The sequence below is a fragment of the Syngnathoides biaculeatus genome, chromosome 1 (assembly GCF_019802595.1).
Source record: "Syngnathoides biaculeatus isolate LvHL_M chromosome 1, ASM1980259v1, whole genome shotgun sequence".
NCBI lineage: Eukaryota > Metazoa > Chordata > Actinopteri > Syngnathiformes > Syngnathidae > Syngnathoides > Syngnathoides biaculeatus.
In genome coordinates, this window is record NC_084640.1 from 13,526,932 (window position 1) to 13,541,143 (window position 14,212).

General features: G+C 45.5%; 3 protein-coding genes across 8 annotated transcripts in view; 1 reads left to right on the forward strand and 2 right to left on the reverse strand.

Annotated features, from left to right (window-relative positions):
• Positions 1-14,212, forward strand: part of grhl2b (grainyhead-like transcription factor 2b) — a 32,933-nt gene that overhangs the window by 1,232 nt on the left and 17,489 nt on the right. The window contains exons 2-4 of one of the 4 annotated variants that reach the window (XM_061818607.1): positions 5-80; positions 229-282; positions 3,193-3,403. The gene's annotated coding sequence lies outside the window, so the exon portion shown is untranslated. Of the gene's footprint in view, positions 1-4; positions 81-228; positions 283-3,192; positions 3,404-6,790; positions 7,284-14,212 lie in introns of those variants that run through there. The other 3 variants (XM_061818624.1, XM_061818614.1, XM_061818630.1) reach the window with 3 other exon arrangements.
• On the reverse strand, positions 302-9,084 carry LOC133500407 (14-3-3 protein beta/alpha-B-like). Of its 3 annotated transcripts, none has more exons than XM_061819044.1 (7): positions 8,857-9,084; positions 8,217-8,305; positions 6,436-6,746; positions 4,755-4,878; positions 4,269-4,432; positions 4,065-4,160; positions 302-1,728 (listed from the first exon to the last, which is right to left on the reverse strand). In XM_061819044.1, the coding sequence occupies exons 3-7, from the start codon at positions 6,730-6,732 to the stop codon at positions 1,642-1,644; spliced, it is 768 nt and encodes a 255-aa protein (XP_061675028.1). In that variant the 5' UTR covers positions 6,733-6,746; positions 8,217-8,305; positions 8,857-9,084; the 3' UTR covers positions 302-1,641. The 3 variants fall into 3 exon arrangements, with proteins under 3 accessions (XP_061675028.1, XP_061675019.1, XP_061675009.1); XM_061819035.1 differs by having other exon boundaries at positions 8,217-8,345; XM_061819025.1 differs by lacking the exon at positions 8,217-8,305 and having other exon boundaries at positions 8,857-9,083.
• On the reverse strand, positions 10,996-13,087 carry znf706 (zinc finger protein 706). Its single transcript, XM_061819118.1, has 3 exons — positions 12,759-13,087; positions 11,867-12,012; positions 10,996-11,657 (listed from the first exon to the last, which is right to left on the reverse strand). The coding sequence occupies exons 2-3, from the start codon at positions 11,999-12,001 to the stop codon at positions 11,562-11,564; spliced, it is 231 nt and encodes a 76-aa protein (XP_061675102.1). The 5' UTR covers positions 12,002-12,012; positions 12,759-13,087; the 3' UTR covers positions 10,996-11,561.

Sequence of the window (14,212 nt, forward strand, 5' to 3'; positions counted from 1 at the left end):
TCAGTGCCGGAAAAGAATCCACCGCCAGAGGACAGCGTTGGATCACAAAATGGCGGCCGCCGACACCAAAACACCGTACAGTGAGGGCGAATATGTATTCACGAAATTAATATGAGAGTATTTTATGACTTCAGTGTCCTGCCACATTCCTAAAAAAACGTGCCTGTTAAGATAATTATGTCCTTAAGCGCTTGTCCTTAAGGTGTTTGTTCAATTTGCTTCCTGTAGCTAGCTTGGTGACCAGGTCAAGCTAACGCGAACAAGATGGAACACAATTTTAAGGTAATGAGCACACAAAAAGCAGAATTTGATGTTTTTAATTGGTCTCACATGAAAGCACAGAATCAAATAACGTACTGAAGAGTGCCACCAGCAAATTTTTTTCAAATCTTGCACCCCGTCTTTATTTCCTTTTTAAACCACCATGATTATAAGAAACCAGCACTAACGTGTCGTCTAAATGGTCCAAAAAAAACAAACAAACAAACAAACAACGCCGCTTCCTACCGCGTTACTCAACAAATTAGCATCAACTTTTTAACTTTCCGAAAGAGGACGGTGCAAATGCTTCACCTGGTTCGAGCTAAATCCTAAGCAAAAAAACAAAATAGTACTAATAAAATAAGTGCCAGTTTCAAAGCACAATCTACCTCTCACGCCGTACTACGAGAAACGCATACATTCCTGGGGTCAAGGGAGGAAGGGGGGATAAAACACACACACAAAAAAGGTAATACAAAATAAACACCTGAATAGAAAAAGTAGCAAAAAAAAACTTACAGTATCAGGCGTTTTTTTTTTTTTTTAAGTTGTTCACTTTGTTATAAATGCAAAGTATGCAGGATGTAGATTGAACAAAATGTCAGCATGACGAAACATAACCTTGGCAGGAAAACAAAACAAAACAAAAAAATAGTCCAGTCACACAAAGAACCTTAAAAGTATGCTGCTCGAGCGCACCTAGAACCCACCGAGCCATCCTGACGCATGTACCATCCGTATGAAGTAATAGCCGGGCGACAAAACGGCAAACGTTCACCACGGTCAAACGACTTTCACCGATGAAATTGTGGAAAATTAGCATAAAGACAACAATTCGATGGCGGTGACTGTTTTGTTTTTGTTTTTGTTTTTTGGGGGGGGGGGGCTGACGGGTTTTCGAGGTGTTTTTGTGGACCCGAAAGTCGCAAACGGTTCAAGTAAAAAAAACATGCAAAGTATCAAAATATAGTTTGAGGTTTTTTTGTTTTTTTTTCCCCCTGTAAAGGTGGCAAGCTTGCTACCCCAAACGACGGTCAAATTTGGAACTAAAAAAAAAAAAAATTAGGAGGGTTTACATAGGGACTGAACGATATTAGGAAAAAATATAACATCCATTGGTTGACACATTGAGTAATGTTCAATCCAAATAACAAAAAACTTTTTTTTTTTTTTCAGTGGAGGTGTTCTTACGATGAGCAAACACATATTGTACTTTTACACACTGAGTGGAGCGTAAACATACATGTATGCGCACACGCACACACACACACACACACACACACACACACACACACACACACACACACAACTTAGGCTGGTGAGAGGTAATAAAAAAAGTATTTTTCCTTATTATTTTTTTTCCCCATCTTATGGAGGAGTTCAGTTCTTGACGGGCTCTGCCGGCTCCTCCGCTGGGGCCTCCGTATCCTCTCCCTCTGCCTCACCCTGGGCGTCGGACATCCACAGCTGTTGGGGGAGGGGAGGAGAGGGGGGGGGGGGGGACATACAAACATTAATGCTGAGTCAGCGTCAAGGACTACGTTGCACCAAGCCACTCCTGCCACACCCTAATCTTCTATGAGTCACTGGTACACTTGTGAGCAATGAACACACGCAGGCTCTGGTGACGAATAGTCTAAAAAAAAAAAATGCTGTCAATCATCTAACCCTCATCTCGTATATGTGGGCATTCGCATTTTAATAAACAGTACGCACATACGCAGGCTTTAGTTAACATTCATAATTACCGTAATTTCCGGCCTATAAACCGCGATTTTTTTTTCCCACACGCTTTCGACCCTGCGGCTAATTTGTGCATTTTCGAGTGGAAATGGTACGAGTGAGACCGGTGGAATATATGTGCCGAGGGAGTGACTTTGACCCGTCCGGCCCTGTTAGCGCCGCGCTAGCACGTTACTGCCGCGTCTCAGTGATTTCTACCAGTATGTATGTTTTTTTTTTTTTTTTAACCGGCCCTGTTAGCGCGGCGGAGCTAGCGTTAAACTCTCTGTACCATCTTTCTTTGTAAACATCTCGTTTCAATGTGGGCACTTGCGGCTTTTACAAGGCTGAGGCCTATGTATGTACCAAATGGTATTTCCTTTACAAATGTACTGGGTAAGGCTTATAACCGGGTGCGCTCTGTAGGCCGGGAATTACGGTACTCCTCTTCCACCGCGTGGAAGTAGTGCATGTTGCCTATGCCCAAAGGAGGTCACAGATCACTACTATTGATCAGTCCCCCACCTGGTTTGTCATTTTTAAACGTTATTAACCATTCTAAAGTGTTAAATACATTCCCAGCAATTCTATTAACACTAATTGACATTGACTACCTGAAAAGTCTTGAAACTCCACCGGATTAGTCTCCTCACGATTGAACGTCGGAAAGTCTCGATAGTCAAGGAGTGAAAACGTGCGTTTTGAAATGTATCAGCTGTTGTAAAGCTGCGGTGCGGAATGAACTAGCTAGCCACGAGGTAAAGTTTGCGTGCAGATTAATTTCCGCACATTCAACAGCCTAGCCAGTGCATTGTCCCCGCCCCCATTACATTACTTATAGGCATTTAACCTTCAAATTAGAATTGACAATGACAGTTAGCCCATTTTTATCTTTTCCCATTATGTTACGATTAAGTTAACAAACTTAAGTTATGTTATGTGGTTGATTTAAATGCACAATGTGCAAGAGTCTTTGTTTTATGTATAGTTTGCATAAACAGCTTGAATCCTCTTTTTTTGAAGAAGAAGAATTTTGAAGCAACTACTATTTGTCGTCAGTTGATTTCACTGCCAGCATACGGAGCTCCTAACCTGAATTTTGCCTCTCCTCAATCAAAGCAAAAATAAATCATCCAAAACAACAGCTTTTATATTAAAAAACTCAAGTCGGGTCACATGAATTACTGTGCCACTGTATATTCTTTACAGAGATACTCCAGATTCCAAAGCAGACCGAGTGCGCAGCGCCGCAAAAGGGAGACTGCGGAGAACCATCCTGCATCGGTCAGGAGCTAAGGCACAGCAATGGTGCGCTAACGCTAGCGCAGCGCTAACGCTAGCGCAGCACTAACGCCAGCGCTGCATCACCGCGGTTGGAAAACGTGTGAAAAAAGTCGCGGCTAGTAGGCCGGAAACTACGGTATGTGTTTATTGTTGTCATCCTGTTCCTTATACATGCTAATTTTGTGAAGACGCATTATGTACTTTAGTAGGTTTTGGTTCTCGGGAGCAATTTGGGTCTTGCCCAAAATTATTATTTTTTTTTTTACCAGATCAGTGTTCTCCCTTGGTAATCATGACACTGCCTTTAGGGTTTTCATTTCACCACGGCGGGTGCGATGGTCAGAGCGCTCCCAGTGCTGAAAAGTGATTAATGCGCATACGCGTACATTTTGTAAACTTCCGGCCAGTCTGAAACATCCCCATCCATGCTTCAACATGTGCCATTCGACAACTTTTCACCGAGTGTTCACATTCGCTATGGACGTCTCAGAAAGACGAACACAGCGAACGTACATATGTGTGTATATCTTTTTTATCAACTTTCGTTTTAAGGTTAGGTTATAACGTATGTTAGCTACCTCGATGTAGAAGAAGGGGAACTATGAGACCGGGCGATTTCCCAGTAAGTGTCTGCTACATACCCAGAGTTCCCCTGTTAGCAACTCATGGTAACGCATGCGGATTAATCACAAGGAGACTTTTCAGCACGGGGGAACGCCGGGAACAAATGTCAAAGGGCGATGGCGAAATTCAAAGTACAAGGAAACTGGGTGAGGAGGCAAACCGGAACAACTCACAGTCAGATTGTCGCGGAGCAGCTGCATGATCAAGGTGCTGTCTTTGTACGAGTCGTCTCTCAGATTCTCCAGCATGGCGATGGCGTCATCAAAGGCCTGCAAAGCAAGGCAGTCGGTGTTTTACAGAGTGACCTTTTTGGTGTGGGGGACGGAATATGAAAACAAAAACTGATCACGGCCAACGTCGGAGAGGGTGACTGGTACTTTTTTGGCGAGCTCGCAGGCCTTGGTGGGCGAGTTGACGATCTCGTAGTAGAAGACTGAGAAGTTGAGCGCCAGGCCGAGGCGGATGGGATGAGTGGGCTTCATCTCATTGTAGCTAATTTCTAAGGCCTCCTGGTACGATTCTTCCGAGTTTTTGATGAAGCCTGTTGCGGGGGCGAGGGGGGGGGGGGCAGGGCAAGCGTTGAATTGAAAGCGTCACGGTGGCTCAGTCTAGGTATGCAAAGTCGTCTGCACCTTACTAGCGCTAGATATTAACTCGTAGAATTATCAACTACCGCCTCCTAGTAACATGTCCGACTTTGGCATCTTACTAGTGCAAAATAGATAAATGCGGTGATGGCTTGCCATAGAGCCATTGGAGCATTTATTGATATGATGTCAAATAAATGCTCAAAGCGTTTGTCAAGGTGCGAGGACATCCTCAGGCGTATCCCCGGTACTAGTTGCTTGCATGAGGCCACTCACCATCTTTCGTTTCTCCGCTGGCCACTTCAGCCAGGTAACGGTAGTAGTCACCCTTCATCTTCAGGTAGAAAACCTTGCTGTCAGCAGCCTTGGCGTTGGGAATCAGATTTTTGTCCAGCAGACCCTGCGAAGTGGAGAGCGGGAGGAGTGTAAACAAAACGCAACAGTTGAACGGCGACGAGGTGATTTCATTATTTTTTTTTTTTGTACATGTTGGACGTGTCTAATAGTTTTCATTCCTATCTGCACGGTTACACTTTTTTCAAGCCACGCCCATCTGAAACAGTTTTTTTAACTCGCGGTTTTGATCAATTTCTCTAGCACGATGCTTCATCTTTTCGCTCCGAGACTTTCGCCGTACTGGCAAACGTGCGGGCCGCTCGATAACATATGCCTATAAATTTATAACTCCGCCGTAGTAAGTGGAATGCTTCTCGATGAAATGTTAACATCGGAGTGAAAATACCGAAGAAATACCGCCAAAACGCTGCCGGAAATCGGAATGTCGTCGTTATTATATTTTCTCAACGGATTTACACGTTTCACAGAAATGACAATTTCAGCTGAAAAAAACTCGGAATTCTGCAAATCCGTGGAAAATTCCCGTCACTGTTTACTTTTTAGCACCCCCGCAACGTGGTCGTGGTCTCCAACGAACCCGTGCTAACACAGCAGTAAAGCTATAATTACAGTATTTGTAGGAAAAACACCTCTCGTCTATAAATAAAAAGAAAATCAGTATGTACAGCAGCAACCAAGATACTGTATTGTTATTCCGATACACAAACATCATACTTCAGGACCGTCAACAAGGCACATTGGCAGACGTCCTAATTAACATTGACCCGTGGCCGTGCCCCCCCTGCCTCTGAATGGAAGAATTCCAATCATGGCGACTATTCATTTGGAAGGGAGAAATGGGGGGGGTTGAACTGCCCGCAAACAAAAGACCAATAGAGGCTTCGATACTTGTTTAAAATGAAAGTATGCATTTGCTAGGGGTAGTCTAGGTTTTAGTTTTCCTTCAGGGAGGCCTACCGTGGTGCCTGACGGGCACCGGCCACTCACACAGCCGCACGGATCCAGTTCTTCTCAATAGGACCATATCTGTGGTCGACCCGGCCACGACGCGTCGCGAGGGCGCATAATTTAAAGCACGCTGGCCTTCGCGCTCCACTGTGCGTCTAAATATAGCCGGCACCGCAGTTTGCGCTGCGGATGTCCTCATGGAAACGGACGACAGTTTAATAAGAGAGTAAAAGGAACTCGGAATTCCAGCTTGGCTTTTGTCTCTGGGACTGCGTCGGACAGACACACACACAAAAAAAAAAAAAAATCTAAAGTGCGAGGAGGGGGTCTTCAAATACTTTTCTGTACGAACCCAGACCTCATACCTAAAGACCAGTTTGGCACTCGTGAATTTGCCTTTTTCTAGATTTTGGGTCAGACATAAAAAAAAAAAAAAAAAAATCTGTAGGAAAAAAATGTGGTTTCCTTGGATTTTATGGCACTTATCGCCAGTTGCAAACTTTGCGTGTAGGCGTGGATTACTTGCAGCGTGATGATCTATTTTTGCCCCATTTATCCGATGGGGTGATTGGGATTCGGTCAATGGCGTTCGGAGTTGTATCATTTCCTCGTTGAACCTCCGCTAGCTTCTAAGCTCGCGCGAGAACCTTACCAGAACTTCGTTGCAGATGTCATTGAGCTCCTTCTCGATCTTCTCCCTGTACTCCTTGGCCTGGGCGGCCTTGGCGCCGTCCTCGCACTTCTGCTCGATGCTGGACACGACCCTCCACGAGGACCTCCGGGCGCCCACCACGTTCTTGTAGGCGACGGAGAGCAGGTTGCGCTCCTCGTTGGTCAGCTCCTCGGTGCCCTCCTCCGTCATGGCCTTCATGGCCTCCGCCATGTCGTTGTAGCGTTCGGCCTGCTCGGCCAGTTTGGCCCGGCATGCGAGGTTCTCCTTGTCTGGCATGGCTCCTGCGTGGGCTGCGGAAGTAGCGAGCGGAGGAAGTAAGGAAGGAAGGGCGAAGAAGGGGAGGAGAGGGGGGGGGGTGGCAGTGGGAAAACAAAGGAGACAGAGATTAGGGAGACAGGAGAGCATGCCGGGGCGGGAGTAGAGGGGGAGGGGCAGGACGGATATGATCGCAGCGAAACCGCAGTGGATGTCAACGCGGCCGCCTTCTTGACTTCGAAAATGCCGGCAGGCCCACGAATAAAGCCACGATCAAAATTTAAAAGGGCCGGTGGGTGATCAGTGGAAGCGGTTGCTGCGGCAGTGTCTTGCCTAAATCGTAATACATTTAATAAGCAATAAATTGAATTTATGTTCCCCCCCCCCCAGGTGCTCTTCTGTTTGTAATGAACCCAAAGATGTCAGATGAGCGCAAAACAGGACTGGAATAATGGAAGATTCCAATAGGTGTGGTTTTGGGGCTGCCGCCCGAGGAAGCGTGAGTTAAACTGCGAAGACTGACACAGAGAAAGGTCCGGATTGTTGGCGTTAGTGGTGGAAGTTAACTGTTGGTAAGAGCTCGCTGGTTAACATCAAATAAGGTAGTTGGCCTATATTATCTTCCAACAGTTTTTGCTCATCGGAGTCACGGGGGCCAGCCGCAACCTGTCCCAGCCGACTTCGGCCTAGCGGGCGGGGCACACCCTGGGCCAGTTGCTGGGCAATCGCAGGGCACGTGTAGACAAGGGTTCAACAAATTTACGGTCTACAATCAGCCCAAGAAACATGCTTGGAATGTGGGAAGCCAAAAGACTTCCAGAACGCTGAAAATCCACTCAGGAAGTCTGAGCAAAGATTTGATCCCTGAATCTCAAAACTGGCACAGACTTGCGAGCTACGCAGACGCCGCGCCAGCATACAATTGGTTGCGGTAGATGTACTGAAGCGACGGGACTATCAGTCAAAAAAAGCACAGTAAAAATGACAGAGGAAACTCGTAATAGACATTTTTATGAGTTGCGCCGGCTCCCTCGCAGTGTGATCCCAAAAACAGCAACATTAAAAGAAAAATACGGAGCAGCTGACAAGAGAATTTGATTATGCTTTACAAGAACATGGCAGAATAAAAGGCACACATGCGATTAAGACTCATAGTAATGTCTGCTAACAACCCAGGCTAAACCTGGCTCCTCACAGACATAAAAAGATCTTAGATATCAAATCAACAAACTTCTTTGACATCCATTACTACTTTATTATTCCGGGCTTTGGCCGCATCGTGGGGTGTTCCAAAAAGAGTCCCGGATCTGTTCCACAGAGGAGGTTTGCTCAAAATGGCAGCCGTCATTTATTTGGGGACAGGTAAAAGCACGTTGTTGTTTTTTGTTTTTTTTTTTACCCGACTCGATACGTCAGCCCCCCGCAGGGTCTCCCAGGCGGTCGCTCAACGCTTGTAAAAATCACGTCGCGATCGGAGAAATTAACGAGGTCAAACGCGGTCTTACCGTGAGACTCGAGAAGAGCGTCTTAGAAAAGGAACATTTAGAGTGAAAATGGCACTAGTAGCTCGTGAGTCACATCCACCTGCGCCCTTCTGTGGAATGTCGGCGAAGCAGGTTTGGCGTCATACACACCTGCACACAAGGAGCCGAACAAAATACACACCCAAACCCACCGGGACGAGGACGGAATGCAAGATTTGTAATGTTAAGACACTAACGGGGCTTATTGCGAGAAATTATTTGTGTCGGTGAGCATCGTGGGAGCTGGAAATGAAGGGAGACCGACTAGCTTGCATGTTCCGCTAGTGAACGACGCCCTTGCATCCCCCACCCCACCCCACCCCCCTCGCTTCCCGGAAAACAACCCCGAAAAAGAATGAGCCCGATCGGCCGAAAAGCGCTTCCTTTCAGCTCGCTTGTTTTCGCGGTGATAAAAGTACGAGTGACAAAAAGTCATTTGCGGAGAATCGGAGGGGAAAAAGCGTGAGGGCGGGAGGCTTCGAAGTAGCCCGGCCGAACAATGAGCGCGCATCACCGCCGTGCTTCTCCATTCAAGCGAGCCCGAGTCCTTCCCGCAGCCGCGTTCGGACGACCCCGCCCGGCGTCGACGGGGGAACGGCCCCGCAGTCGGTGCCCGACTAACCTGCGGTGGTCTTTAAAGACGGCGCTCGTGTCTGGTTTTCCCCGATTTGTGGTTCCCGGCCGGGCCGCACAGCTGATGATGGCTCGCTCGCTCTCCCGCTCGTCTGTCGCTCGCCGCGTGCACGGGGTTTCCCTCCAATCAAAGCCACAGCAGCAGGGTCGCGCTGGGACGGGTGACGTCACGGGGCGGTTGCTGAGGCAACTGCAGCAAGGAGGGGAAAAAATGGCGAATCAGACTGTCTGGAACACGAAGTATATATACCCAAAAACTAGACCGCATTTGGGTTCATTTTTTTTATGCATGTTTTGTTTTTTTTTATTGACTTCCTTCATTACCCCAGCGTTGCTTGTAGTAAATTACTTCCATTCTACTTTTGCTTGAACCTAATTTACTGCCTTTATTTCTCTTCTGGACCTCTTACCGGCCTTCCTGACCTTTCCTTCAGACTTTTTTTTTTTTTTAATTAACCCTACTTTCCACCTTTCTTCGTTCGGTTTATTCTGCCTTCCTTCCATCTGACCTATTTTTAATCCCTCCTTTCCTTCACCTACTTTTCTTGTTCATTCCTCCATTTTTTTTCTTCAGACATGCTTTTTATCTGCATTCTTTTTTTGACTGAAACACGCTCTCTGGCCTCCCTTTCTGTCTTCCTCTTGCCTTTCTTCCCCGAGACTTGCATTTTATTCATACAACCTTCACCTAACATACTTCTCTAAATTCCTGCCTTCATACTATCACACCTGTTTTAGATTCACCCATCCTTACATCTTTTTTCCGATGCTTTCCCCAGCTTTCCTTCCTTCCTTCAGCCTCAGACTTTTTTTTTCCTTTCCTCCCTGACCTCGCTGTCATTTTTTTTCTCTTCCCACAGCGATTTTAATCACAGAAGTATAAAACACAAAATCCACTTGAAAAAAAGTGATTACACAAATAGACTTGCAAGTGACTAACACAGGAAACACTCCCCACTCATCAGGTTTTGCAAGTGACGTATTGGGTGGGGTTTCGAGTTTCTCAGCGACTGAGTTGCGATGAACTTCCTTGACCTGACTTGAAAAAAAAAAAACAAAACTGCACACACATCAGCTGTTACCGTGACAACCTCATTGGTTGAAATCAATGTTAAGCTAGTCGTGCGGTTGCCGCCAGGGTATGTCTGAAAATAGATGACCTATAGCTGCTGGGAGTTTTTTTTTTTTTCACCTCATTAAGGCATCTAATTTAAGTTTGGACCTTGTTATTAAATTGGCGTGCTTTATTTGAAATAAGATTGAGTAGGCCTGTGACTAATTACTTATGCAATTATGTTATTAAAAATAATCCCCCCCATATTAATTCTCGATTTCTTCTTCTTCTTTCAGCTTGTCCCGATTAGGGGTCGCCACAGCATGTCATCTTTTTCCATCTAACCCTATCTCCTCCATTTTCCTCTCTTAACACGCACAGTCTTCATGTCCTCCCTCGCAACATCCATCAACCTTTACTTTGGTCATCCTCTCGCTCTCTCTTCCTTGACAGCTCCATCCTCAGCACCGTTCTACCAACATACTCACTCTCTCGCCTCTGGACATGTCCAAACCATCCAAGTCTGCTCTCTCTAACCTCGTCTCCAAAACATCCAACTTTGGCTGTCCCTCCCTCTAATGAGCTCATTTCTAATCCGATCCAACCTGCTCACACCGAGCGAGAACCTCAACATCTTAATTTCTGCCACCTCCAATTCTGCTTCCTGTTGTTTCTTCATAGCCATCTTCTCTAATCCGTACATCATGGCCGCCCTCACCACTGTTTTATAAACTTTGCCCTTCATCCTAGCGGAGACTCTTCTGTCGCATAGAACACCAGACACCTTCACTGCCGTAATGATGAATATGTATATGCATTCGGCAATATCAGCTTCCTGTCCATCCATTTTCTATCACACTTGTCATCGTTAACGAAACAGCCGTTCACAGGTGCACTTTGTTTGAATGCAAACTCAAGTGTGACAAAATGTTTGACAGGAAAGAGTTTTTTTGTTAATTGCTAGCATGATGACAGGGGGGTGAGGGGTGATAGTGTTGCAATTTGATTCATTTACTGCTGTACAAAGGCGTGGGGGGGGGGGGAAGTAAACAGAGGCAGACGTACCACAAAGTAAAATTTAATAAAACGCTATAATACATCAGTGATTATACATTCCAGTTCCTGACACTTTCCTGTAAATTGTGTAATCTTTGCATTATTTTTATTTTTAAGTAGCAGCCAGGCCGGTTAGTGACGAGCCAACGTTGAGGATTAGCGAGGTGAAACCGATACAGTGTTAACGACGACGCGTGAGGAATACGACCCCTCTTACGACGAACATAAATCATAACAATTGTCGCCCTGATTACAACTAAAGATCACATGCTAGCCCCACTACCAAAACCAGGTCAAACCCTGGATCAAGAGCAGCGTTACAGAAAAAGAAAAAAAGTTTGTCACATAAGTAACGATGGCTCAGCATGGCAAATCATTCCATGTGCACGACACATCGGGATGTCTTCATTTGTCACGGGGGTGGGGGAGATCAAAAACTTCACCTTCGCATTTGGCGATGTCACTCTTATTGTTGAAGGCGAAAAAAATTGGACCAAGAAGAGTACTGAGGTGGTACGAGAGGGGCATCAAGGAAGTCGTCATCCATGTGAGATGAGGGGGAAAACGGTGGCGGAGATTTTTTTTCACGCCTCCACACCCTCCAGCTCGGGAGGCAGAGGGGATTTGGGATGCTTGCTCTCGAAGTGCTGCTTGAAGGTTTTGGGGTCAGGCATCTGGGACTGCGGAGAGAACTAATGATTACCGATGTATCGTTGATAAAGGAATTTGTAAATCCTTTGAAAAGTGACGTAGAAATCAAATGTACTCGTGATTGTGTAATGAGTTATATTCAGATTCACATCAGTAGATAACGTCAAGCATTTGAGTCAATTTGCTTTTCACGCTAATGGTCATCCGGCGGGGTCGATCGCCACGTTCGAATGCTCACCCTGCACACGGCGCAGGTGAAGACGAGCGCCGCCTTGGCTGCCGTCTTCTGGTCGTGCCCCTTGGCCTTCTTCATCTCCGCTTGCTTCTTGGCGTTCTTCTGCTGCGCCTGGATCTTCTGATGCCCGCGGGCCATTGCGATCACGTCTAGTGTGAAATAGAAAAATATTGAGTATTGAGACGGCCGGGGAGCGAGCTCACGCCTCCGCCGCATTGGTTACGTTGTTAATGCAAACCACTGGAATTCCCCTTTAAGGTTCACTGAAGACTCAAAAGAAATCAAATATGTAAATATGTAAAGAGTTATTAAAAAATATTCCAACTGACTTAAAGTGGAGTTTCCAACCAAAAACGCTCATTTGCTCAGTCTATAAATAAACAGTCCACCATTATTAGCCAGGAATGGATCCAGGCTTACAAATAATAAAAACAAAACAAAAAAAAAAAATCAGGCTTGTCTTGATGGGGGGAAAAAAAATTCAAATTATTTACAAAATTCACATTTAAGGGACTATGAACCGCTCGTTTTCGCCCGTAAGCTTCTTTTGTTTTATTTTAATATATTGGGTGATGCCTTTAGGAACAAATGAGTAAATTACATGTCGAGTTAGCATTAGGCTAACAGAATCTGACGGTCAAACGCTGGGGTGTCCTACGCCAAATAAGTGACAGGGGTCGTACATTAATCATCTGACTGTCTTTTAGATTAATCCATAAGGCTCCGATATCGCCGAAATATTGGTAATTGGGTAAAATGTGATCGTAACGTGGGTTAGCATTTCGGTTAGCCCCCCACACATTAGTCAATGCGTAGGATATTTACTCGGTATAGGTTAGCTACACTAGCGCACTCGTACCGGCCAATGTTTCAACTTATTGTAACGTTTGCTTACCTCCTCGTTATAGATATGAAGTAATCAAAGTACGTGCCGTTACCCACGCAGCCTACAAAAAGCAAAATAAAAACGTGACAGCTGCTAAATTCCCACTGGTGCTGGGTTCAAAGACTATCGTAAATGGAAAAGTTACGGAAACCAATATGGGAATTTAACACAAAAAGGGAACAAAATGGTATCGCTTATGAGGTTCTTTTTAAACGCCTCAAAATATAAACAACGGCTCGGTTTCGACATTTAGCCGCGCGCCGGCCAGCGATGACTGCACGTTTTGGGGAAATGTTCGAGGGAGCCTTGAAGTCATCGTCGAGACTGATGACGTTGGCGACGTTGCCCCCACGCGGTGGAATTGAGCCGGTGCGCCTTTTCGTGCTCATTTAACATAATTAAAGTCACTACTTTTTGACGCAATATATTGTCCTAAATTTCCAAATGTGACAATAAATTGAATTTATTGGCTGCTCAACGGTCCGGGGTGTATCCCACTTCTCTCACCAAAGGTCATCGAAGGGTCGCTGATGATTCTAAATTGTCCATAGGTGTGAATACGAGGCCCAGTTCTTGCCGTATGGTAGTCCGTCGCCTAAAAGTCACCCCCAGCTCATTTGTGGGCCCAACGAGCACAAAATGTATGAATAGATCCAAAGCATACCAGATCATGTCAGCGCGAGTCAACTGAAACATGCTATGAGTGAAATCTTATCCCGGTGAGAAATGTATCTAGTCATATTCCTGTCCTCATCACCTTCCTGCTTCATTTTTTCTTTTTCGGTCCATCATAAGAAAAGTGAGACGAACCTTTTGTGAATGGGGGAAAAGTGTGTGAGGGGAACGCCCGAGTGGGCCCCAGGTGGCTTGTTGCTGTTGTGCAGGGACTTGCTAGATTACAAGACCCTGGGTGGGGTTGTCAAACCCCCCTGGGGAGGGGCAGACAACGTGAAAGCAAATATTCCAGGTGTCAGCCAGTTACTAGCTGCAAAGAATATTACACCCCCCCCCCTTCTGAGATCGAAGCTGTGTCGTAGGCCAAACGCATTATGGCTCAAAAAATTGATTCCATTCGCTTGTTGCTGAGTCGTTTCATTTGTATATTATGACGTGCAGAAGATTCCAGACACCCATTTTTTCACGGTTTTCACTCGAGCAGTCAAGAAAAGGAAGGCAATGGATTAACATCACTCTGAGAAAATATAAAGAAGACTCATTCGCACGGCTCTTCAAATAAGAGGCAAAGTGTGCTTGCTTCAAGCAGTATATTTTGTTGACTGTAAAATTGCTACATGAAATAAAACACAAGTATACATTGTACATGTGAGCAAAAAAATGTTCAACCAAACAATATTTTCTCAAAGGAAAGTTCATCTTAATGCTAGCAAATGCTAGCACCATCCGACAAACAGAAATTAGCACAGATTATGATCATTTAAAAACGTCCAAACAACTGCTCCTCT

Bases quoted from the DNA above. Each gene is read 5' to 3' on its own strand.
- LOC133500407 (XM_061819044.1), bottom strand. From the start codon at position 6,732: ATGCCAGACAAGGAGAACCTCGCATGCCGGGCCAAACTGGCCGAGCAG. The intron at 4,879-6,435 runs GTAAGGTTCTCG...TCCACTTCGCAG, and splicing joins ACATCTGCAACGAAGTTCTG to GGTCTGCTGGACAAAAATCT. The intron at 4,433-4,754 runs GTGAGTGGCCTC...CCCCCGCAACAG, and splicing joins CAGCGGAGAAACGAAAGATG to GCTTCATCAAAAACTCGGAA.
- znf706 (XM_061819118.1), bottom strand. From the start codon at position 12,001: ATGGCCCGCGGGCATCAGAAGATCCAGGCGCAGCAGAAGAACGCCAAG. The intron at 11,658-11,866 runs GTGAGCATTCGA...TTCTCTCCGCAG, and splicing joins TCACCTGCGCCGTGTGCAGG to TCCCAGATGCCTGACCCCAA.